Source organism: Poecilia reticulata, chromosome 5, assembly GCF_904066995.2.
Source record: "Poecilia reticulata chromosome 5, P_reticulata-male-v2, whole genome shotgun sequence".
Classification (NCBI taxonomy): domain Eukaryota; kingdom Metazoa; phylum Chordata; class Actinopteri; order Cyprinodontiformes; family Poeciliidae; genus Poecilia; species Poecilia reticulata.
In genome coordinates, this window is record NC_088834.1 from 5,230,042 (window position 1) to 5,254,409 (window position 24,368).

The following is a 24,368-nucleotide window of genomic DNA, read 5'->3' on the forward strand; positions in this document are numbered from 1 at the left end:
TTACTGAAAACATGGCTGCTGGTTAGAAAAGCTGTCACAGTAATTAACACAGAAATATGGTGCATGTTGACTGAGGAAGCCCTGATTGAGAACATGTAGCAGTCTTACTGCAGCTTATTTCACTGTATAGGAGCTGGATTTCACAAGGCTGAACTAATCAATTTTAATCCCTTTGACAATGAATAAGGTCTTTTATAGTAATGGTTCTGAAAGCTGGAGCTCTAAACCACAACATTTCTGCAAAGCTGGGAAGAAGTATGTTATACTTTAAAAATACACAATGAGTGAAAATATGTTTTTTTTGCGAATTTGCCTTATACTGCTTTATATGCATATCATGAAAAAAGTTGCTACTACAGTTTATATGCAAATAATGGTAGTTGACACTAAAAGCTTCCACATGCACAGCCTATAACTGATCCAGTTACACCAGTTCTGTCAGAAGGAATGAGCCAGAAGCAAATTATTGAGAAAAGCTTGTGGAAGGAAACTCAAAATATTTGACCAAAGTCTTACAGTTCAAATGCAGTCAAACACTGACAAAATGTGTGTGCATTTCTGATTTTGAACACATGAACAAATACATTTGGCAAATTCTTTCTCTCATTATTATGATATTTGGCAAATAGAAAAACATTGGTAATTCCAGCTGACATAAAACACTTGATGAGTTTTCTTGGAGTTGGACGTCTGTTAGCCATCAGAAGGACCTGAATCCTAATTATAGTCAAGCATAAGGTCCAGATTAACCACCTCCCTATTAACGTTTGAAGCAATTCTCCGGTTCTTAACTGTATGTACAATAGGATTGGAAGACTAAACTCCCCAAGCAACGACAGGTTGCCTGACACGTAGACACAGACGACCAGACATCCTGGGATGTGCTGAGAGGAGGATGACGCCATTGCGCCTGAGTCAGATGAGAGTGGGTTTCCCTGAGTGACTGCTCTGATAAAACAGGCAGATTCCGTTTCCCTGCTGAACAGGTGGATGACAGAAAGAGCTGTTACTTTGACACAGGACATGACAGAGATATTGCACCGATTATCACTCAGAAAGTGCATTTGTAGAATGCAGAAGAGGAAATTAGCTAAAAAACAGTTACAGTTCATGTAAAACAAAACAAACAAAAAATATAGAATACAGACAACAATTAAAAACTTTTGAAGTTGCACTGATCTGAAGGCTAGTTGACATTTCTTCTACTTTTGCTTCTTTTTAGATTTTAGATTATCAAGCAAATGTTAATATCAGACAAAGACACCCAGGGGAAATATCAAAACAATGTTTTTATAGCATGTTTTCTTAACACAATTGAGGAAAAACAGATATTCAGACCAATCTGGGCTTATGTTGAAGAAGTAGCCCATCTTTGTTAATTCATAAACTAACTTTGATTAATCGCACTCTTTAAATCTGTTTCCCAGATTACAACCAGCCCCGATTACTCCCAGAAGTAAAGAGTCAATAAATTACTTAATAGAAGCTGCCTGAAAACATGAAGCAGACTAACAGATCAAAAGAAGAGGTGATACAGATGAGAAACAAAGCTGGTGCCATCTACCAATTTGAAAAGGGTGACACAGTCATTCCTAAGGCTCCTAGACACTGAATTTTTGAATTTGAACTTGAGCAGTTGTAAGGACCATTATCCACAAATGGAGAAAACATTAAACTTATCCAGGAGTGCCGACCAAAATTACTTCCATAGCACTGCAACAAGTAATCTGCAAGGTCACAAAAGAAGAAATGTCACAGAAGATCCCAGAATGACATCTGAAGCATTGCTGGCCTTACTTGCCACAGTAAATGATTCAAAAAAGAAAGAGACAGAAAAGATGGTATTCATGACAAAGTTTAAATGCCAAAAAACACTGCTGACCAGGATGATCAATAAGGCTAATTTCACATTTAGATTTTTGAAAACACATCACCACTGACAATCAAACTTGGTAGTGATGCCGTGGGACTGCTTTGACACTTGGATGACTCGTTATTGTTGAATACAGCTTTTTACCAGACAACGCTGACGGAGAATGTCCAACTATCAGTTTGTGACCTTAAGCGCAAGCTTCACTGGGTTATGCAGCAGGACAAACAACCAAACCGCACAAGCAAGCTGACCATTAAATTGCTTAAAATAATAGAAAAAAATTAAGATTTCTGAGCGATCTAATCAAAGTCTGTTCTGGAATCTGATTGAGATGCTGGGGCATGACCTGGAACAGGCCATTCAGGCTCAAAAACCCTCTACAGTGACTTATTTAAAAACAATTCTGAAAAGAAAAACAGACAAAAATTCCTCCACACCAGTTGTAAAAAGAACCCTGTGATCCTGCTCTGTAGATCTTTTATATAAATTCAGAATACACAATAAAATGTTCAAACATGTACTGGAAACAGCTCTTCAGTGATGTAATAAAGTGCCTGTAAGCACACTTTCTGGCTCTGAAAAACCAAACTGTTTGGGGTTTTTTACGAACAGGCGAGCAAGTGACCGATTACAGCGGGGTCATTTGTGACTTTCTGCAGTCTTAGATATTATATAATGGAGGTTTTGTTGAAAAACGTCAATTGTACCATAAATGGGAGTGTGTTTTGTGGACAAAATGAATCACATAAAACAATATAGTAAAGAGAAAGACTGTTTCAGGAATGTAAGTGGTTCAACAGCCGTTTGTAAGTACATGCTGTTGTACTATTTGCCTCCACTCATGCTTTTTCCTTTCCCAAGCCCTGATATGGAATTATTAATAGCGCCAGGCAGGAACGTTCAACCAGAACTGACCCCTCAAGTGTTCAATAGTCTTTCTTTGGGTGCTTGAAGTAAACAATGTAGGTCGTCATTTATTTTAGCTGCAAATTCTAATGCTCGTTTGCATATGATTGATAGATTAGCAAAAGAAAAGTCTGTATCTTGGAAGGAGTTTAATCTTCTCTAAAGGAAACTTGTTTTCTTTCACATACCTCACATACAGTATTATTGTGGTGGATTACTCTGACCTTGTCTTGGAGCTAGGCACATGACAGAGGGGTGGAGAAAGCTTTGTAAAGGGGCATGGCGCTAAGTTTCTCATGGCCAATAAGAAGCACTGACCCCCTCATTTAGCACTATAATGTCCAGATCAACTCACTGTTTGATCTAGTCACTGACAGAATTCAGCTTTTAACTTTTTATTTCACTCACTGAAAATAGATCGAAGTTGACGGTGAGGTGCCTCTGGCAACTTTTGGTCTGTCATAGTAGATACAGACCCACAGATTCTTTCTGGCAAATCTGTCAAACATATGTGGAGAATCTTAATTTTTCTTTTTTTCGACCATATTGAAATCTGCTAAGTAATATTCAGTTATGTCTACTTTTTTAATGTGCCTTTAAGAGTTATTCTGCAGAGAATCTATCTTTTTTCTACAATTTCATCCAAGGTAAGATGTTACTTGGTTAAATACTTGATTTTCAGATGGGCATTTATGAAGAATCTTTTGCTTTCCTTTAATGTTATATTAATGTTTTTATTGTTATGCAATTCACAAATAAAAACGGTGCACTTTATGTCCTTTCCTCATTTTTAATAATCTGGATCATGATTTTGAATGCTTAGTGTCAGAATCCTAAGGAGGTAGCAAGAATCAAGCAGCTGTTCTACTATTAAATCATTTTATTAAAATAATAAACTTATGGATATTGATTTTCAATGTTTTCAAAGCTGATTTGTCAAATGTCTCTTTGTTTTGTTTATTTTGTTTAGGAACATTTAAACCAATTTTTTACCAATACATTAGGCATTTGCTAAGCATTTAGGAGATAAAAACTGTATGATTTGGAGATAAAAGTTAAAGTTATCCATAAAAATATCTCCACGTTTTTTTCATATCACTCATTGTTTGAGCTAACCTGGCTTTCCTCTGGTCTGTTTGTTGTCATGTAGCACTCTCAGGCTTCCACTCTCCCTGCTTTATTTAGACCTTTAGAGGAAGACATAAGCGTCATGCCTCTGTTTGTGTTATTTCATTCTTCCACCTGTCTTAACTAACTTAACCCTACAGTTCTTACTGAATTATTGACAATTTTATCCCTGATTGTGAAGCTGGGTGGATGATCTTTGGTAAAAATGACACAAAACATTGTTCGTATAGACATTTTAATATTAGAGCCAACCACAAACTTTTTGTTTTAAGCCTTCACAGCATGGAAACATTTGAATCTTTTATTCTTTGTGATTCTCCAGGTTTCAAAGAAAGTAGACAGTGCAGAATCAAAATCCAGACCATCTACATCCTATATTCATCAAAGGTGGGAATACAGAGTGGGGATACCTCTGCTTTGTTTGTGACGTGTCGTTGCCGCTAAAATCTGATTGACGACATTATTGATGAGATGCTACTTTATTAAAAAACTAGTATTTTTGGGAAATGTGTGCATAGGGTTTTAAGAAGCTATACCGTAAGAGAATAAACTCAAACCTTACTATTGCTACGGTAAAATAAGACTCTTTCCCCAAACTTTCAGGGAATCATTTATAAAAGCTTACCTCTTCATACCTATTTATTTAAAGTCATTGTAACATTGCAGTGCATAAAAATCTTCCATTTAATTAAAACAAATTTAAAAATCCAATTATACATTACATTGCATTTATTTGGAATGAAGAATAAAAAATCTTCAAGTATGTTCACAAATAAATGATCCATTTTTGCATAACTGACCCTTTTTTCAAGAAAAATGTATTAAGCTACTCCACATGATCAGAATACAAATAACTGATCGTAAAACTAAAAACAGCATAATATACATAAAGTCAGAAAAGAAATACATTATTTTACTCACCTTAAAGTTTCTGTTGACATTGTTCCTTGAATACAAAACAAAAAAGAGCACAAATCAAGTGATATTCACAGTCTCAAACAAACACAACCACTTAATGTTAAATAATGTTGGCTTCAAGCAATATATATGCAAATTTCAAAACATTTACCCAGGTGTATCCTACAAGATTTCAAGATTCTACCCATAATGAATGACTAAGACAGATACGATGATTTTTATTTATTTTTATTTTTTTTCCACTAATGTATCTATAGAACAACACAGGAGGTGCAATTACACCCGCACAGCTGCAGCTAAAATCCCAGCTCAATAACAAAAGTTATTTTATACATTAAATATTCACAACTTGCTGCACAAGACTGGCTTACCCAATAACTTTTCAGAGCACTAAACTAATTCATCAACCAAATCAAGTCCTGCTCGCCTGAAAATCGCTATATTATCACCCACTTTAGAGCTTAGCCCTGAGCTATGGAGCAGTGTGAAATCAACCTGTTTTCATGAGCTGATCAATGCACTCTGCATAGTCCCCCCTACCCCCCCTACGTGTAAACAATACTGTAAGCAGTTTGACTCTTATTCATCACCTCTAAAATGAAACTGTGTGGAGATCAGTGGCTGGGAGTTCAGTGAACTCATGTAGAGTAGAGAGCAATTCAAAGCAAAGTAAGACTAGGAACTGTATCCTTAATCTTAAACTCTTTTATTGACCCAGAGGTGTAATTAATTAGACAAAAATTGTGTTTAGATTTGTTTAACACAGGAACCACCAGCAAAGCAGCGCCGCTGAAAGAACCTGGTCAGGATAAAATACAACATTATTAGCTGTGTAGTGATTTCCTTTAGTTCAACAAGAAAGCACCTTTGCAATACAAAAAAGAAGTTTACATGGCAGCAGCTCACTATAGTTCTACGAAGGGAAAAGCTTTTCTGGGTTAAGAAAATTGTCAAGATTTCTTAAATGCGAAGTTATTGTATGTTCCTGCTCCTTTCCTGCAGTAGACAGACAAATGTCACGTTGCCATGAGTTTGTACAAAAGTGAATACATTCTCAAAGAAGTGAAAGGGTAGTCAGGAGAAGACTTTTAGCTGATATTTGCCGTTTAATAAATCTTAAACTGGAAATGTTTATATCAATTCTATAGTAGTATAGCATTTATTAGACACTGTAACTTTCATCAGAGAAATCTGTTGCTATTTTCTGATCTAAATAACTTGCATATTACTCTAAAATTGTGGGGTTTCTTATGTTTTAGGCTGCAATAATTAGTGCCACTAGGATTTCAGTATGATTCAAATATCTAATAGTGTTAGAACTAGACTCCAATTTTATTTTACTTCAAATAAAGATGTCAATGTAACGCCTTACAGTTTGGTTTCACTCAGAATTACTGAAACAATTGCATGGAAATGCATTCAGTTTCTCATTTTGATTAATTCATAGATGAACTACTGTAAATTCAAATCTTCTCAGGATTAACCCTCAAGTGATTTATTATTTTTAACAAGCCAAGAAAGTATACTAAAAAACTATTTTTTTAAGTGAACTCATGAAATCATTTTGTTTGTTTATCTCTTTTCTCTCCCCTGGGGCAGTTTTTTGTAATTAAGGAAAAATGCCAGTTGCCCTCGGAGGGCCTCAGGGCTACACGCCACCTGAGGGTGGCTGGGGTTGGCTGGTGGTGATTGGGGCCTTTATCTCTATTGGCTTCTCCTATGCAACCGCCAAGTCCATCACTGTCTTCTTCAAGGAAATCGAAGTGATATTCAATGTGACCAGCAGCCAGGTGTCTTGGATCTCCTCCATCATGTTAGCGGTCACATACGGTGGAGGTGAGCTGCACCCCACATCACAGGCTGTTGATAACACTTGACATTTAGCACATCACGAAGCTTGACTGAATCAATTCTTAGCTCTTAGCGTGAGTGTGAAAGATTTATTCCTGCTGTGTTTAGTTAAAAATCAATCTTTTAATTTTTTTATTTTTTTACTTTTTTGGTGAAATATAGCCTTTTACAAAAGTCTCTCATACAGGGACAAAGAGGCCCCCTATTCTCACACTCATACAGCAGACCAGATTAATAAATATGTCATTCTGGGAGAAAAAACAGAACAATACTGGAGCTCTGCTATTGAAGTGCTTTTGCAACACTATCTGTCTCAGAAGCAGATGAATAGGATTTCCTTTGTGTAGTCTTTTCCCTTGTGCTTTGAGAGTGGAAGACCACCAGGAAGTTTGACTGTGTTGTTGTACTGATGGTGGGTTGAATGATATGGTGGATGATGTGACAAACTTCTGGACAGTTGGATGGTGATAAGACCCTTTTCATGTGCTCAAACAGAGTGGAGTTCAAAAGGAGCTTTCATTGTCCCACGTGGCTCTCAAATCAAAACACAGTTGTGATCTTTACTTTTATTAAAAAAATTACTTTTTTTCTACATATTTCTTAAAACTTTCATTAGGTTTTGTCAGTATAACACGAGACAGATAATATGTGGAAAAGAGTCGCCTACTCCCCGTGGTCCTATTGCCATCTTCAGAAGTATACCGCCCCTGGTCAGAAACAACCAATCAGAGCCAGGAGGAGTGTCAGCGCTGTCAATCACACTCCTGTGTGTAGTGTAGCAGAGAGAAACAATGTGTGTACATGAGGTTGGTTGAAAGTGCTAAGCCCCTCCTCCTGGCTCTCATTGGATGTTTCTGACAGAGAGGCAGAGAAGCTTTAGTTTTTTTAGAGACTGTTTGTCTCTTATTATACTGTCAGGTTCTAACAAATATGTAAAAATTGTTTGTGTACTCCCTCCCGACCCCACTAAGGAACATGGGTGTAAAGAAAATGGATGGATGGATGTTTGTGTACTCTGCATAATGATCAAAAATAAAATGATATTTTAGAGAAACAGGACACATAAAGCCACGTCAAAAATAGTTTCTCCATAATGTTGGATTCCATTCACAAATTAAACCACATATTTAAAAATACTGCATAAAGACACATAGCATTTCTTTCTCACAATTAGACATGAATATGACTGAACCTTTCATATTTCAGGAAAGGTATTCTGGAATTTATGCTGATAAATTCCAGCATAGTGTCTTTTTTTCTTTCTTCAGACTCAGAGTTTGTGTTTGCTCCATTTGTATTTGGTAGAATTACCTTTCGATCTGTTAGACTTGGGGTAAACATTTTGTTTATCCACAATGGACTGCTATAGACTGCAGAAGTGGTGTAGCTGCACCAGGTTTGTAGACTGCCTTACTCCAACACACTTTTTCATCTTTGCCCACAAATTTCTATTGTCATTTCGAAATACTGACGTTCTTGTCCTTAAAATGCTTTGTATCTTATTTGACTTTACTATTAGAGCCCTTGTCCGTTTGAAAGATTCGTTTTGATCTAAGCCGTAGCTTCTTGAGATGTTTCATCAATGTTTGAACATAATGTTTTTTCCTCGTGATGTCATCTATTTTGGGAAGAGCACCAGTCCCTCTGCAGCAAAAACATTCACACAATGTGATGCTGCCACAGTCATACATCATGGAGATGCTCTTCTCTTTTCTCCACTCTTTCACATGGAACATTAGACATTCTGGCTAAAGATGTCAAATTTTGTTTCATCATGCCAGAGGGCATACTTCCAAAAATGGAGGTCTCTGTCCCTAAGAGCATTTTCAAATTAGTTAATTTATATTGTGTTTAGGATAATGGTTGCTTCCGCTCTGAGTGGCCTTTCAGCCCATATTTTTACTTCAGTTGTTTGCCTGTGGATAATGAAACTCTCCTACCAGCTTCAGTGACAATCTTCACAAGCATATTATATTATATTATATACTCCTACAGATAATAAAACTCTCTTACCAGCTTCAGTGACAATCTTCACAAGGTCTTTTGTCTGTGTCATCTGGTTTACGCACATTGTTGCACTCAAACACTTTCAAAGAACCCATCTTCTTCCTGAAAAGAAAGGAGCTTTTGAGTATCTGAAAAGTGAAAGAACTTGCTTTGTGATGGTTCCCATTTATTCTATTGATATTTTACATAATTTAGGAAGCACAATTAACCATGCCACATGTTTATTATATACTAGAAACAACTGAAATGCCTCTTTCAGTGTAAGGCTTCTTTACAGCCCAACATAACCATCGTGTTGAAATCCTTACAGGAATCAATGCTGCTTCGGGTTTGGCATCCAGTTACCCTAGCAAGTTGGTGCTAGGGTAATTTCCTACGTGTCGATGTAGGAAGTTACCGAGTTATAACGTGAGATTGTTTGATTAACCTTAATCGTATAGAGGGGTGTATTCAAGCCGTTTACCCATTCAAATAAATAGACTCAAGCTTTTGCGTGGTTAGGTGAAGTGAATTCTTCACATGTTTTTTCATGTGACCTGCTGTAACCTGCTGTGCCATAGATCCCTACACAAAGGACAACAGGAGGAACCTTAACCTTTTACTCCTACAGTACTAGGATGCTTTGGGCCCACTCGTCCCCTTAGAGGGAACAGTCTCAATACAAATCAATACCAACTTGTTCTGAAAGATCACCTTTGTCCACTTATGAAGCATCTCTGCTCAATAGAAACTGTGTCATACAGGATGAGATTGTTCCCCATTGACAGAATATGAGTTTTCAGTGAGCAGAATAGTAAATGGGAAAATATCTAAAATCCTATAAAATCATAAGTTTACAACTCAACTGAATATTATGTGTGACAGACATTGAAACAAATGAATTTCATTAATCCATCCATCCTTCCTTCCATCCATCCATTAAATTCTGCTTATTTGAAATAAAGTCACGACTAAAGTCTAAAAGGGAAACTAAGACAACCATTTCCACAGTGACTCTCTCCAGCTCAAGGTTGCAGGATGCTAAAAGTGTTCCCAGGCCAAAAGGAACAAGTAGTCTTGATCAAGACACAAAGATACTGGAGCTCCTGTTTAAGGCAGAACGTCACCCCTGAACTCAGAGAGAAGCCCACTTTTTCTTGGTAGATTATTAGCTTCTATCACATTCCTAGAATTCAAGAATATCAGTATTATTACATATACTTTCTTTTCATACTGCACATCCTTCCTCCTTAACCTTGATTGGATGTGGTAACAGCCCCATTTGATTTTACTCAAATGTGTACATGACAAAGTGTTAGTCCATATCCCCTTAATCTTTGCAAGTCTGGAGGGAGCTGGTGCCTATTTCCAGAGGTCGATAGGTGAGATGTTAATGGCTTCCTAGACAGGTCGCTAGCCTGTCAGAAGGGAATGATTTGATGTAAGAATAATAATTCATGCAAATATTCACATGAACAGTTAAGCTCTGCATTGTATTATAACCCAAAATAAGACAAGGAAATATTTTATAGATCTGTATATTCATTTTGACACTCTTAGCACATCAACAGGAGTAGTTCAATAATGGTGTAGTGTTGCGTATTTCTGTACTCCTTTAATTTTTGATACATCACGTTCATAATATTCTACCATGGTTTGTATCTGACCTTTATACCCTAAGCAACCCTCTCTGCAAAGTGGAAGGAAGGAACTCATTGTTTGCGTGGAGATGGCCTGCATTACAATTTAAAAACCCTTTGTCTTGCGCCATGCTGGCAAATGAGTTTGGACAACCTCTAAACAAAAACTGTCAGTTTCCATTTAGCTTCATTGGGGACTGCAGGGATTTGGCAGGGAGGCAGAAGTGTCTTCCATGTGGATCCTCATACTCATTTAGGCTCATTGTTATATGTGCTAGATGGAGATGGTGTTTTGCTTTCTGAAGTCTGCATGCATTTTAGTCAATTGTCTGCAAGTCATAGAAAAGTCATAAATTTTTCCCTTGAATTCAGTATGCATTTTGATTAGGTGATCCACACATTTCCTATTCAGCCAGTCTTTCAGTAATAAGGGTGACAGGTGCCAAAAATGCCAAAAGGGCAAAAAAAGAAGAAATTCTTTCATCTTCCTTTTGCAGATCAGTGATCACTGATACTCTCATACACACATTTCCAGAACACACACTTTAACTTGTCTGAAGAGTTTAATATTTTAAAATAAATCCAAGTCAATTAAAAAAAGAATACAGTGTCATTTTGTATTAAGAATCAAACGCATTTTTTCAATACAATGTTTGTAGTTTTTCTGACGGATCACATTACCAATGACATGAAAACACATTTACTGCAGTGCAGTAAATGATTGAGGAAACTGTTAGAATTTGCTAAGCCACTGATGTAACACTAGAGCCCCCTTGTGGATGAATGTAAAATGTACATTTGGTCTGAGTTTCAAAATCCTGTAACTCTTTGTGACTAGTTTTGTGTTTTTAAAATAATATTCCCAGGCCCTATCAGCAGCATCCTGGTGAACAAATATGGGAGTCGTCCTGTCATGATGTTTGGAGGATTCCTGTCTGGAACTGGATTCGTTGCTGCGTCTTTCTGCAACTCCGTTGAAGCGCTATATTTTTGCGTGGGTGTAATGGGAGGTTTGTGGTTTTTTTCTTTTACTATTTTTATATTTTCATATTTGGTCATGTGAAAATTAAGTATTCACATACTTGACTTTCTTTTTTTCTTTTGGTAATTTTTTTTAGGTTTGGGACTGTCTTTTAACCTCAACCCAGCCCTCACTATGATTGGAAAATACTTCTTTAAGAGACGGCCTGTAGCTAACGGGATTGCCATGGCTGGTAGCCCTGTCTTTCTCTCTACGCTGGCTCCTCTTAACACCTGGCTCTATGACCAGTTTGGTTGGAGAGGAAGTTTTCTAATCCTGGGTGGCCTTCTTCTTAATTGCTGTGTGGCTGGCTCCCTCATGCGACCAATAGGACAAAAACCCAAACCTGCAGAAAAGACCACTGAAAGGAAGAGCATTTTGCAGACCATTAACAGCTTCCTGGACCTCACTTTATTTAAACACAGGGGATTTTTACTCTACATTATGGGCAATGTTATCATGTTATTTGGTTTATTTGCTCCACTGGTGTTTCTTTCCAATTATGCAAAGAGTAAAGAAATCCCTAAAGAGAAGGCAGCATTTCTTCTCTCTGTGTTGGCTTTTGTTGACATGGTTGCACGGCCCTCAATGGGCATTGTAGCCAACACTAAGTGGATTCGGCCGAGGATACAGTACTTCTTTGCGATTTCTGTCTTGTATAATGGCGTGTGTCATGTTCTTGCTCCATTATCAGTAGACTACAAAGGCTTTGTAATTTATGCCATCTTTTTTGGATTTGCCTTTGGCTGGCTGAGCTCAGTGCTGTTTGAGACCTTGATGGATTTGGTTGGGGCCCAGCGCTTTTCAAGTGCTGTTGGGCTGGTCACTATTATGGAGTGTGCGCCAGTTTTGTTAGGGCCCCCGTTACTTGGTGAGTACAGATTTCACTAAAAAAATATACTTTTCATGTTTATACAATTTCTCAAACAGAAAGCCATCAGACAAAATAATAAATTATGACCCATTTTGTCTTCACAGGAAAGTTCAAAGACGTCTACCATGATTACAAGTACACGTACCAGGGCTGTGGGATTGTTCTCATCGTCTCCAGTGTATTCCTGTTTGTAGGCATGGGAATTAACTATCGACTGCTGGACAAGGAGAAAAAAGAAGAGGAGAGAAAGGCCAGGATGGGAGTTAGACAACCAAATGCCAGCAGGGATAACTCTGCAAAAGAGGTTGGAGAGGTTAGGAGCAGTGAAGACACTGTTTAGTGCTCTATTACATGCCTGCTTGCATTTTATAACGCAATCTAATGTCCTTTGAAGTTATTTTTCTGTGAATAACTTCACATCAGCATGTCTCTGTTTCATTATATGCTGCTTTCGAACAATGCCGGTGATATCACAGACCCTTTATTAGAACCCTTGAAGCTGTATTAAACTGTCAACATAAAATACCTCGTATGCATTATTCACTGTTTGCTTGTCCTACAAGATGACATTTATGTTAAGTCAGGGGTTTTTAACTAATGTTTTTCACTTTGCATAACTATATATATATGCCTGTTGTATTTTAATATGTACCAGGATCACAGCAAAGCCTTATACTTTAAAATAAGTTTTCTTGTTTATTTTTTGGAGTGTACCACACAATCTATTTTTGTAGATTAGTAAGTCATTTCTCAACCCCTCAAACGTTGTTCATTCCTATAAGATATTCATTCAGCATTTGATTTATCTTGTAAACATGTTTGTAATATAATTGTTCAGCCAATTAGGATTTTTTTTTGGGGAAGTTAATGCAATCTTGAAACACTGCTTTGTTTGCTAACATAATAGGAATATGTGGCACCATCTGCAGTTTGTTGTATTTTCTGTATATGGAAGTTACCTTAGAAAAAAAATAAACATTTATTAAAACTGTTCACTTCATTCATTGTGTTTTATAACCCACATACATTAATACATCTGCTCATTAAAGATGCATTAAGTCACATTTCCTATAATAAAAAGAGCATATGAGAGAGGATTAGTATGCCCATCCATTCATTCTTTATGTAGTCCTTGGGGTGGTGGGTAGCTGGTGCCAATGTCCAGCATTCATTTAGTAAGAGACAAAGTACACCCTGGAAATTCCACCACTCCATCACAGGGCAACACAAAGTCATATTGCAGATTCACACTTGAGGACAATTTTAAGAATTCTTGCTTAAAATTGCTACAGAATTATGCATTCATTACACAAAACAGAACAAAATAAATCAAAATCTGTATTTGGAATATGATAAAATATTAAAAACGTCAAGTAACGTTCAATTTTAGTGTAAGACTTAAGTAACTTGTTGAAATTTTACTTTAGACTTTGTAGAATATAAAATAAGATCAAATAAATCTCGCCACAGTTATTACCAGCCAATGCCAGGATATATTTGACTCTTTTGTTACCCTATACTTAATTAAGTTGTCAAAACATTCGACGTTGTCCGATAATGGATGCCTCCTACCAGCTTTCCCCAGCGCCAATAACGTCCGTGACGCAGAAGTCTGTCACGCGCTTGCAGGACGGGCGGTTAGAAACCGTTAGAGGCTAGCGTTTGAGCAGGTAAGGTAACTAACTGTAAATGTCATGCAGTTATAAACTTTCATGGCATCTGTTTAGAAACAAGGACCTTCTCTGGTGACTATTTTGGCTATTTCTTAGTGAGAAATGTATTCACTCTAACCTCCATTAGCAAGCACTCTAATAACATCAAGTGAAGTCCATAACGATCCTAAAAACCGAATTCAAGCTAACCTCTGAACTAATGCAATATTTCGGTCGTCTCTGTCTTCCAAAAGTGTATATATTTTCACATTTTATATATGTTTTTTATATATAAGAATATATATAAACGTTGTTGTCTTATTTTGTGCTGTTTCTCTCAGTTCAGGATGGACAGAGATCGAGGTTTTAGGTTCAAATTTTTGGTGCCTCCCAGAATAAGCCACAGCCATATAAATGCTGTCCGACCTCAAGGAACAGTAGGGAACCATCTTCTAAATTCAGAGCAGCAGGTTGCCTCTTCATTAAAACAGGTACATTTTCTGGTAATATTGGTTGGAAATGAATTACAAAATAACCAGATGAAACTTTTATTCACAGCAAAGACCAAGTACTCTGTATAAGACTATAATAAACACATTTTCAGAGAAAGAGTACTTTTGGCCATAATATTTCTTGAAACTGCCATCACAAGGCATTTGTATTGTAGGTTTCAAGTAAAAAGAAAAAAAACGAATTAAATCCTTGGTGCAAAATAGATTATAATATGATTTATATAATGTTTGAGTGCTGTTTAAATGTTCATTTTTATTGTACATAAATGTGCAGTAATACATAAACTCAGCACTTGACTTCTGAATTGTTTATTTCTAAGAGTGTCAATTCACTTCCTGCCATTGTGAATATTGCCCAGAATAATTCCAGCTCTGGTGAGCTTTATTCCAAGCTCTTTGATGAAGTAGAGAAAATACAGTCCTGGAAGGTCAAAGTTGAAAATGACACTGCGGAGAAAGAGAGAAGACTGCAGGATAACAAAAGAACGATTGAAACCCAACGAAAAGCCATTCAGGAACTTCAGGTGTGTGTCGATTGCTTCTACCTTTCAGTAGAGCATTTGTTTATTTTTGGTTTGCATTACTATTTATTTTTGCCTTAGAGTTGTTTAACATTAAGTGTTTTATCTTTACAGTTTAGCAATGAAAGTTTAAGCCTAAAGCTAGAGGAACAAATCTCTGAAAATGAGGACCTAAGAAGCAAGTATGTCTGTATTTCTTCCAAATTTATATAAATTTATATATTTATATAAATTTATACAAGCTACAACAATGTGGATGGACATATGTGCACACCAATACTTTGTTGAAACAACTTTTTATTTAATTCCAATAAACTCTGACTGCAGATATCCAAATGGGGCAGAAATGGATACTGAGCATAGTAAAAAATTTTACTATTCTCTTTTCCTCCTAATGTTTCTTTTGTTTTTTTTCTTCCAGAACTTTATAGTTGATTATGTTTAATTTCTTACCCAGTGTAAAAAAAAATAACCTAAGACATGTAATGTTAATGAAACACAGCAGTTATATTCTACTTTTTAAAAGATTTTATTATTTAATAAAATATTAATTTAGGAGTGTGCACATTTATGCAACATTTTTTTTTAGTTGAATAATAAAATTGTTTTCAGATTTAAAAAAATAATAATTCTAAAAAGATCTTGAAGTAATTTTTTATATCTCAAAGACCCACATAGTTGGTGGTAGTCTACTTGTATTAACTGTTTCATGTCAAATACAAATTGTGTTCGATTTATCAAAGCTTGGCATGTCTCAGCCTGCATTTTTAACAGTAAAATACTTTGCTACACATACAGGAACAATACAACAAGGAACTTGTGCAATATACTTAAGGAAACTTTTCAGAGATCTTCTGAGAAAATGCATTTATGTAAGCAAAAAAACCTTACACATTCAATTCAACTTTTAGAAATTCTTTGCTTTGATATTAAAAGTTTACAAAATACTGAAACATTACTGCTTTTTTGCAGTTGAATCTGAAAGGGAAGAAACACATCACCTCTTCATGGAAAATAGTGGGAGCATTAAGGTAGATTACTACTATATATTGGAGCTGGTGATTCAACATATTTAGATGACTTTTCTTGTCTGAACCCAAAAATCATGTCTTTCATTCTGTTTAATTGTAGAAACTACTTTCAGCATTTGAATCCCTCCGTATTCGAGTAGAAGCCGACCAACAAGAGATGCATAAAGGTAAAAGAGCAGTTTATTTACAGTACCTTGAAGTACATTTTATATAGTAAGACTAAATGAACAATCATGACGTTATTTCCAGTTTAAAACAATTTATTATTGTCCCTTCTTTATAGTGAAAGAAGACTTGTTGCAGTTTGAAGATCTGAAAGAGAAATATCATCAGGAATATATAATGAAAGATAAAGAGGTATATTTAAAAAATATATATTTCAATTGCTTGATGTGTTTTTGGAAAATAGGGAACTAGTCTTTGAATCAAATGAGTTAAAGATTTGAATGGTTATTTTTTTCAGAATGAAATGGTTCAGAAAAAACTTGAGGACAAGGAAAATGAGCTCCAGAAAGCCCTGCTAACCCTTAATGAAGCTCAGAAAGACGGCAAACAACTCCAAGACTCAACAAGTAAGATGATTATGACTATGTCTATGGGTGTATTGTTTATATATCCCAATATAGAGAAACAAGTGTAACATTTTGTTTCATAATATAAACATATACACAATTTAGACAAAAAATATGGGATTTAACTGGGGGTCATGTGTTTGCTTCATTTCCTAATTTTGATAGCAGCATTGAGTGCAGCATTAACCAATATCTAAAGTGTGAAATCAAATAACCAAACTCTTTGCTATAAGTGTATTACTGCATGCTGCCTATCTGGGCTGGACTGCAATGCACATACACTAATAAACTATTCCAAACAGCATATTTTCTACCTTAACAGAGCAACAATTTGAACTTCTCCAAAGCTTGACAACTGAAAAGGAATCTCTTCTTCAAAACCTGAAAAGTGCTGAACAATCCTGTGAAGAATTTAAGGTTTGTATTTGCCACTGATAGTAAAACTTTGCTCTTGAATTATGCTTGCTGGGATTGAAACAATAATAATGCAAAATAAAAATAGAAAAAAGAGGAAAACACTGCTGCAGCCCTGGAAAAAATAAAAAATGAGTATAAAGAGGTCATCCAAGACAAAGACCTGAACATACAGGACCTCAACAGAGTAAAAAATGAACAAGCAGAAAAACTGGAGAAGATTGAAACAACAATCAAGGATTTAAAGAATTCCCAGGCTCTGGAGATACAAAGGTTGACTAAAATCCATAAAATTAAAAGCATGTTGAAAATCTGATATAAATGATAACTTGTCATTAAATGTTTAACACTTGCTCAAGGGCCAAAGATCTGGAGGATAAACTAATGAAAAAGAGCAGTGAACTTGAAAGGAATGGAAAACTTTTAGGTAAGCCTTATCGGTGATTGATGTTGGGATCATTAGTTTAAGAGTATGCATATATTTGGTTTAATTTATTTGATGTTTTTCAAGACAAATGATTTACTCAACAGGAGAGACCATGGAAGAAGTAACAAAGAAAGAATATCTGATAAAAGCCCTTGAAAAGGAACTTGTAAGTTGTTAAAAAAAAAAAAATGTTTCTTTGGTAAATCTAGACGCTGGATTCAAATGTTTGTTTTTTGTAGGAGACAGAATTAAAATCCACTGAGAGGTTGAAATTCAAGGTTGATACTTTGGAACCCAGAGTGGATGAACTTATTTCTGAGCTATCAAGGAAAGCCGAGGAAATTCAGATGTTAAGGGTAATACAAGAAAAATATGTATTCCTTATATGGATATAAGGAATAGGAATATAGGGATATTCTAGCATTCATAACACATGTGACATGCTATTTTTCTTTCTGCTGACAGGATGAAAAAGAGGTGGCATTAGATGAAAATAGTCATCTTAAAGAAGTTTGTAAAAACACTTAGTTCTTACCTTTCTTTCTTTTGACTTCCTATCGAACTTTTCTTCTTACATCATTAACTCAAACCTTACTTTCTTGTGGTTTTCCTTGAGCCTTACCTTGTGTCCATATTCTCTTTTTTGTGGTCATTATGCATATTTTATGTCCTTCCTTTCTCATTTTCTTCATCTATTCTCTGTTCTCTTTTCACGTTTGTCTTTCATGTTGAGCCTGAAAAAATGTGAAATTTTTACATGAAAATGTTTTCATAATACTGTTATGTACGCAGATCAAAGTGAAGGAACTTGAAGGGCAGTTGTCTCTTGAGATCGAGAAAAATAAAGAATGCACCTTTCAGATGGAGCAGCTAAAGGAAGACATCTTGCAACATGAGTGGGTTCAGCTCTGCAGTTACATTACTTATTATATCTACTTTTGTACCTTTGCTCATATCGTCATGTAATTTGTTAATTTAATGACATTTTTAAGAGTGAACTATGAGGAGCTGCTGTCTAGTTTTGATAAGCTGCAGTCTGAAAACATGGCCATTCAACAAGAGTTTGAAGATGGACTTTCCAAAGTAAAAGAGTCTGAGGAAAACATGAAGGTAATGCATATCAAGACATATCTTCTCATATTTAAATAGGTGATGTTGCCGAAAGTAGTTCTAATTTCCATATGTCACTTCCATCATTGAATGATTTACACAGTCTGAAAACTTTGTTCAGGTAAGCGAGGAGAACATAATAAAACTCAAAAGAAAAGCTCAAAAACTGGAAGAAGAAAACAAGTGTTTAAGGTTAGTTTCCAGTAGAGGATCTAAATAACTCCATAAGTTTGTAGCCTTGAAGTGACTTATATTTTGTTTAAATAGAGATGAAATAAACACGATTAAAAAGAGAGTCAGTGGGACATGCCAAGACACTGACACTATGCAAAAGAATGCAGAGAAAATTGTGAGTGTTTAGTCTAAAGCAGTAATGAGTAGAAATGTGTGCACTTCTCAATATGGTGATTGTGAATGGTTTTGTTTGTGCATGTGTTTTGAACAGTGGGAGCATCTGCAAGAAGAGATAGCAGTAAAGGAGAAACAGATAGAAGCTGTGGAAGCAAATGTGATAAAGAAATTACTAATTCTGAAAAAAAAAATTTATTCTGTGATACTAACAACTCCTTTCCTTTGTAGCTTCAGAATCTCAGGAAGACATTTGAAAAGAAATTTAAAGTGCAAGAAGAGTTCAAGAACGAAGTATGTAACAACCATGATACTCTAGGCACTTAGCACAATACCCGAATCAAGAGGCACTGTCGTAAATTTGTCTTCATTGTTAACTCAGAATAAAATTCTCAAGAAACAAATTGCAAAAGAAACTGCTAAATGTACTCAACTAGAAAAGACGGTAAGTTGATTTGAGCTTTTATTTTTTATAAAACTTGGTCATCAGCAACAATAAACATTTGTGTTATTGTTCATTTAACTAAATGCACCCTCAATTTGTAAAAGAAACTATTTTTTTTTTTTTTTTTTTGTTTTTGTTAGATCGACAAGCTTCAAACAGAATACAAGGACTACAAGACAATGAAAGAGGAAGATTATCATCAAATGCTTAAGGATCTTGAATCAAAATCAGTCTTAACAGCAGACCTTGAAAATGAGGTCAGTCACAGGATTATTGTATTGTTCTTTTCTGACATTATTCTGACTTCATTGACAATATCAAAATTAAGTTAAAATTTATGTTACAGGTACAAAAGCTCAAATTAACAACAGCAGAAGCCGTTAAGAACAAAGAAGATGCAGAGCTCAAGCGCCAGCATAAGATTGCAGATATGGTAGCACTGATGGAAAAACACAAGGTACGGTATAATTCAGTTGCTTTTGTAGTTTGAAGTAGTCTATTTGTTGTTGCTCTATTTGCTGTTTGATTCTTTATTGCTAGAGCCAGTATGACCGGATGGTTGAAGAGAAGGACATGGAGCTTCATAAAAACAAGAAGAAAGAGATAGAGGCAGTTGCTCGTGCAAAATCACTGGTATGATTTATTTATTTTTAAAAATAATTTAAGGAACTATAATTTCTTACTAATAAAAAATATTTTCTTTTTAAATCTTACATAAGGAGTCGGACTTGTCAAAACAGAAAATGGAAAATGACCAACTAAAGAAACAGTTGAAGACAAAAGACACAGAAAAGGTAGACCCCTAATTAAATAAAATATCTTTCTGGTCTTGAAAACTAAAGTTTGAAAGACTGAAAGATTTTACATGTAAATATGTGTCATTTTAAGGCACTTCTACAAAAAGAAGTAATTGATTTGAAGAAAGAAACGTCTACTACAAAGGTCATGCAGTTGTCACAAGCAAACAACAAGCAGGTAATCTCAGCACTTAGTGGGGAACAGGTAAGCATATTTGCTATTTTTTGTTCCTACCCAATAAATAATCTTTATCTTTTTAGTCAATTACACTTGACTCTGAAAAAGTGATAGATCTTCAAACTCCAGCGGAAGGCTCAATAAAGAGATACATTTTTGACTTTAGCAAGACCAAGAAAACCCCCTCCAACAAGAGTCCTTCAGTCCTTAGGAAAGCTGTAAGTTTTAATTTCCAACACATTTTACTTAAGTATAATTTTTTTTTCAGGTTTTTAACTGGTCTTAGTTGTTAGGTTAGGTAGGAAATTCAATTATTAGGATCGATTTGCAATTATTGACTGATGGAGACATAATAATAAAACATTTTCAGTCCCAAAAGTTTTTTTAAATTGTTTTATCTCAATTTAGCAACTTCAGGTAGTGGCAATGATACTGATGTTATGATGTGTACTTACAGAAATTATTGTTATATTTGTATAAAGATGTGTGTTGAATTTTTAATGGTAAGGTGTCAGCCTCCAAAACACCCAGGACACCAAGTGGAACAACAGCAAAGACAAAGGTAGGCAACATTTCAGTGCTCTTTATTTACTTAGTTGTCTGGTTTTAATGAAAATTCATAATCATTTGATCAAGACAGTAAACAGTTTTCTGAAAAATGTTTGATATATCATATTTCCTCTGACTTTGCTTCATAGTCTGTTTTCAAAGAAAATACTGAGACTCCAGGAAGTAATAAAAATAGGATTGGTGGAATATCAAAGATGAAAGTAATACACTATATCTTTTTGACATTTTCCATAAGGAACAAAAATAAGCATGCCTTTTTCCTGACATTTGCTTTGTGAATTCTTTTACAGTCGTACAGAATAAGAACACCCCCTTCTAGTGAAAATGCAGGACAGTGGAGAAAGAACACTTTTGAACTTGACTCCAAGTCTGACAGCTCTGATCAAATTGATTTGTTTGTGAGTGCTACTTGTTGAAATTTGTCTTAAACCTACTTTGTTTAGCAACGTTTATTCTACAATTTCTGAAACATTCCAAAGATAATTGATGCCTGTTTTTTGTTTTTTGATAGGCCTGTCCACATGAACCGGCACCAAGTGATTCTGTTCTGCAGCACAAACGTAACATTTTCAAAAAGGTAAATATGACTATAATAATGTGTCACATTATGATACCATACAACCTGACAGGGTTGAGATGACAAGAGAAAAGAATTGAGCCATTTCTTAATTTTTTTTTGTCTGTTTTGTGATTTTTCTTTTGTTTGTTGCCAGATTCAGAGCCCCGTTGCTCTTAAATCACCTGGAAGTAACTTGAAGCTGGCTGCAATAAAAAGAATGAGAGACGCTGGTTGGACTGCAGTGACCAACTGCGACAAGAAAAAGAAGACTAGTGATAAAATATTTGCATAGGTAATCTCAATAGAGATCAGATCAATAGAACATTTTAGACAGATATTGTATTTTTCCTTCATACAATGTTTGTTCTGATGAAATAAGTTATTCTAATATCTAAAGGGTCTAGTCTTAATATTGTTCACTTAAACATGCTTGGAATTTAGAGTTCTTGAGGTTGTAGGTTTTCTTTGGAAGTTCACTGTATATGACTACAAAGCCATGCTCTGGGTTATCTAAAAATAAGCTACTTTTATGTATGTTTTGAATGAACTTAGCTTTATGGAAATTTGTAGTGTTAATGTGGTGACATTGTTGTAATTGAAAAAATATCTTATCAAATTGAAAACTTTTTTGAACAGGTTTAGTCTTAAAATTTTGCTCATTTATACGATTGTAGAGCTAATTTTGTGAAAAAACACTTGAGATGTTCTCCTTATGTGACTACAATGTCACCCTTATTGCTTTAAAGTTCTTGTGAAAAAAAAAGTTTTCCATAATACTGTTGTTTGGAAAAAACGTTATGCTTAAAACTGTTATCCAATTCCCTTAGTTCGGTCTACATAAACCTTTATTGTTATTTTGGTAAAGGTGTTGTTATGTGAATATATTTGTTTGGTCATTCCCACAAACTAATAAAATTATTTAATTAATTTCAGTTACATCAGTCATTGTTATTCATTATTACTTTCAGTATTACTTCCTGTTGGTAAATAATTTAATTCCACAGGTTCTTTTTAGTTCTGAAATAACACTGATCCATGGAGGAGAAATGGGATTCTGTCCATGTCCATATCAGTGGGTTATCACTGTGATTTAGCGTAGAGGTCTCTCTTTAATGAAGGAATTCAAGGCAAAATCGTGATGGTTCCGCAGGAGTGGGTGGCACATTGTCGTAGATTGGATGGGCATCATAAAGTCCTCCAGAAATAACAAGGGTGTCATCATCGAGCACAAATCCATCTGTTGAAAATTGAACAGTTGCTTTTATAAGGTTATAGTCACTGAAATTGATTGCATTTACTACATGGTAAAGCATCAGTCTTTACCTGTGCCATCTGAGGTGTCAAGACGTTGATGCAAGTACTGGAATTTATGTTTGCATTTGTAAAACATGATCATAGCTATCGTCAAAGCAAAGAGCCCAAACATGCCGCTGAAGATTATTGTCATATTTCTCTCTGACATGTTAAGTCTCAAACCTAACAGTACAGAAAGGTAAGACGTTAAAATCATTGACATAACCAGTGGAAGAAAAATATGTTAAGTCATTGAACATGGACACAGATGCTTACCTTCTGTAGCATTCACTGAAACTGTAGATGTAGTCATGCTGTGAGATGAGTTTACAGTTGAACCTAGTGTATCAGATGTAATATTCAAATGTGTTGTAGTCTGGATGGTTTGTGTGGTCGTTGTAAGCGCAGGCGATTGTGTGGTTGGTGTAGTGGTGTTTAGTGATCCACTGCCTGTTGGTGATGTCAAGATGGTAGCTGACTGAGAAGTTTGATGTTGACTTGTGTTTTCAGTTGCAGCGACTGTAGTAGAGAAGGTATTATTGCCATGCTTTGTGCTGGTATATTTGGCTGTATCCTTGGTTGAGGTTAAGAGAGTAGTTGGAGTTACAGTCGAGTTAAGTGAAGTTGATGCTACAGTGAATTCTGTCAGGTTTAAGTCAAGGTTTGGAGTAGTTGTGAAGGTTACATTCTGGTTGTCTGTGTGTGCCATTTTAAAAGAAAGTAGCAGGAGGAAACAAACGAGGGGTGCCACGATAGTTCCCATAGAGCTTAAATCCTGTTTTGGGAAGCAAAACATGGAAATTCTTGTCAGATAAAATCCTAGCAGTAAAAAAGGTTCTACATTGTGCTTTTGTAAGCAGGTTCTTTACATTTTTAAATTTTAGATAAGAATATGTCCAGAAGGAAACACATTTAAGAAGACTGAGCATAGCTATGTACAAACACTTTAGGTTTTGTGATTACGTAACGTATTCTTTTATACTCATTTACAGTAGTAACTAAGACTACACCATATTTAAATAATTATTATTTTTTTGTTATAGAATCAAAGTAATAGCTCACCTTGTTTTATCGAAAGGAGTGAAAATTGTAATCTTATTCAATTTCTTGGTTTGAAGTCTGCTTTCACTGATTCTTGGTTCTCTTCCTGGAACAGCTAAAGGATTATCTGGCCTTGGGTCAGGTAAAAGTGGGCAGGGCAGTTCATTGTAAACTTCCTCTTTTGTTTGTTTCCAAGGAGATGAAGGGGTGGTTTCAGCCAGTCCAAAGCTCAAACTCTACACTTCAGCTAAAATATGTTTTATTACCATTAATAAACACAGACATTGCCATCTAATCATCAACTGCATTGTAAAAATGTCCTCTTAGTTTCTTTCATCTTTTATTCTTACTTCAACCACGTGGTATAATGTCCTCTACAGTGAGTTTATGTGAATGTATGTGAACATTTGAAGTCTTGGTAAATTTAACAGTAGAAAATATGTATTAATAAGTAGGAATATTTTTCAGATTTTTCATAAAGTGTGCACAGTTTTCATAGAAAAATAAACAGAAGTCAAAGTACAAAACAATTACGCCTTTCAACATATTTTAAAAACAGCAGTAAGTGTATTTCTACTTCAGAGTAAAAAGCAGAATACATGTCAGGTAAATATGTTTTTAAAAATCATCTAGAAAAACAACAAATGGCAAAGGTTACATAGCAATAATGCAACAAAACCACTAAAGCAAAAAAATAGAAG

At 35.3% G+C, this 24,368-nt stretch overlaps 2 protein-coding genes and 1 long non-coding RNA gene across 5 annotated transcripts; 2 read left to right on the forward strand and 1 right to left on the reverse strand.

Moving 5' to 3' along the window:
* Positions 1-477: 477 nt before the first annotated feature.
* LOC108166056 (uncharacterized) lies at positions 478-12,415 on the reverse strand. The gene is made up of 4 exons (XR_014087510.1): positions 12,343-12,415; positions 8,690-8,785; positions 4,829-4,853; positions 478-978 (listed from the first exon to the last, which is right to left on the reverse strand). It is a non-coding gene; the product is annotated as an uncharacterized LOC108166056 (long non-coding RNA).
* Positions 3,096-13,188, forward strand: slc16a1a (solute carrier family 16 member 1a). Of its 2 annotated transcripts, XM_081606858.1 has the most exons (6): positions 3,096-3,426; positions 4,230-4,294; positions 6,425-6,661; positions 11,169-11,312; positions 11,421-12,194; positions 12,302-13,188. In XM_081606858.1, exons 3-6 carry the CDS (start codon positions 6,445-6,447, stop codon positions 12,535-12,537), a joined length of 1,371 nt encoding a protein of 456 aa, XP_081462984.1. In that variant the 5' UTR covers positions 3,096-3,426; positions 4,230-4,294; positions 6,425-6,444; the 3' UTR covers positions 12,538-13,188. The 2 variants fall into 2 exon arrangements, with proteins under 2 accessions (XP_081462984.1, XP_081462985.1); XM_081606859.1 differs by lacking the exon at positions 4,230-4,294.
* Positions 13,189-13,777: 589 nt separating this feature from the next.
* sycp1 (synaptonemal complex protein 1) lies at positions 13,778-22,265 on the forward strand. Of its 2 annotated transcripts, none has more exons than XM_008408941.3 (33): positions 13,778-13,867; positions 14,191-14,340; positions 14,721-14,885; positions 14,997-15,064; positions 15,681-15,754; positions 15,855-15,913; positions 16,014-16,080; positions 16,197-16,270; positions 16,377-16,485; positions 16,808-16,902; positions 16,988-17,172; positions 17,259-17,326; positions 17,431-17,492; positions 17,566-17,682; positions 17,792-17,836; positions 18,119-18,222; positions 18,319-18,436; positions 18,558-18,628; positions 18,704-18,785; positions 18,882-18,944; positions 19,016-19,078; positions 19,167-19,229; positions 19,370-19,486; positions 19,576-19,686; positions 19,770-19,862; positions 19,949-20,023; positions 20,118-20,204; positions 20,288-20,422; positions 20,713-20,766; positions 20,903-20,974; positions 21,065-21,172; positions 21,286-21,351; positions 21,488-22,265. In XM_008408941.3, the coding sequence occupies exons 2-33, from the start codon at positions 14,197-14,199 to the stop codon at positions 21,623-21,625; spliced, it is 2,952 nt and encodes a 983-aa protein (XP_008407163.2). In that variant the 5' UTR covers positions 13,778-13,867; positions 14,191-14,196; the 3' UTR covers positions 21,626-22,265. The 2 variants fall into 2 exon arrangements, with proteins under 2 accessions (XP_008407163.2, XP_081462986.1); XM_081606860.1 differs by lacking the exon at positions 13,778-13,867 and adding an exon at positions 13,919-13,942.
* The last annotated feature ends 2,103 nt before the right edge of the window (positions 22,266-24,368 follow it).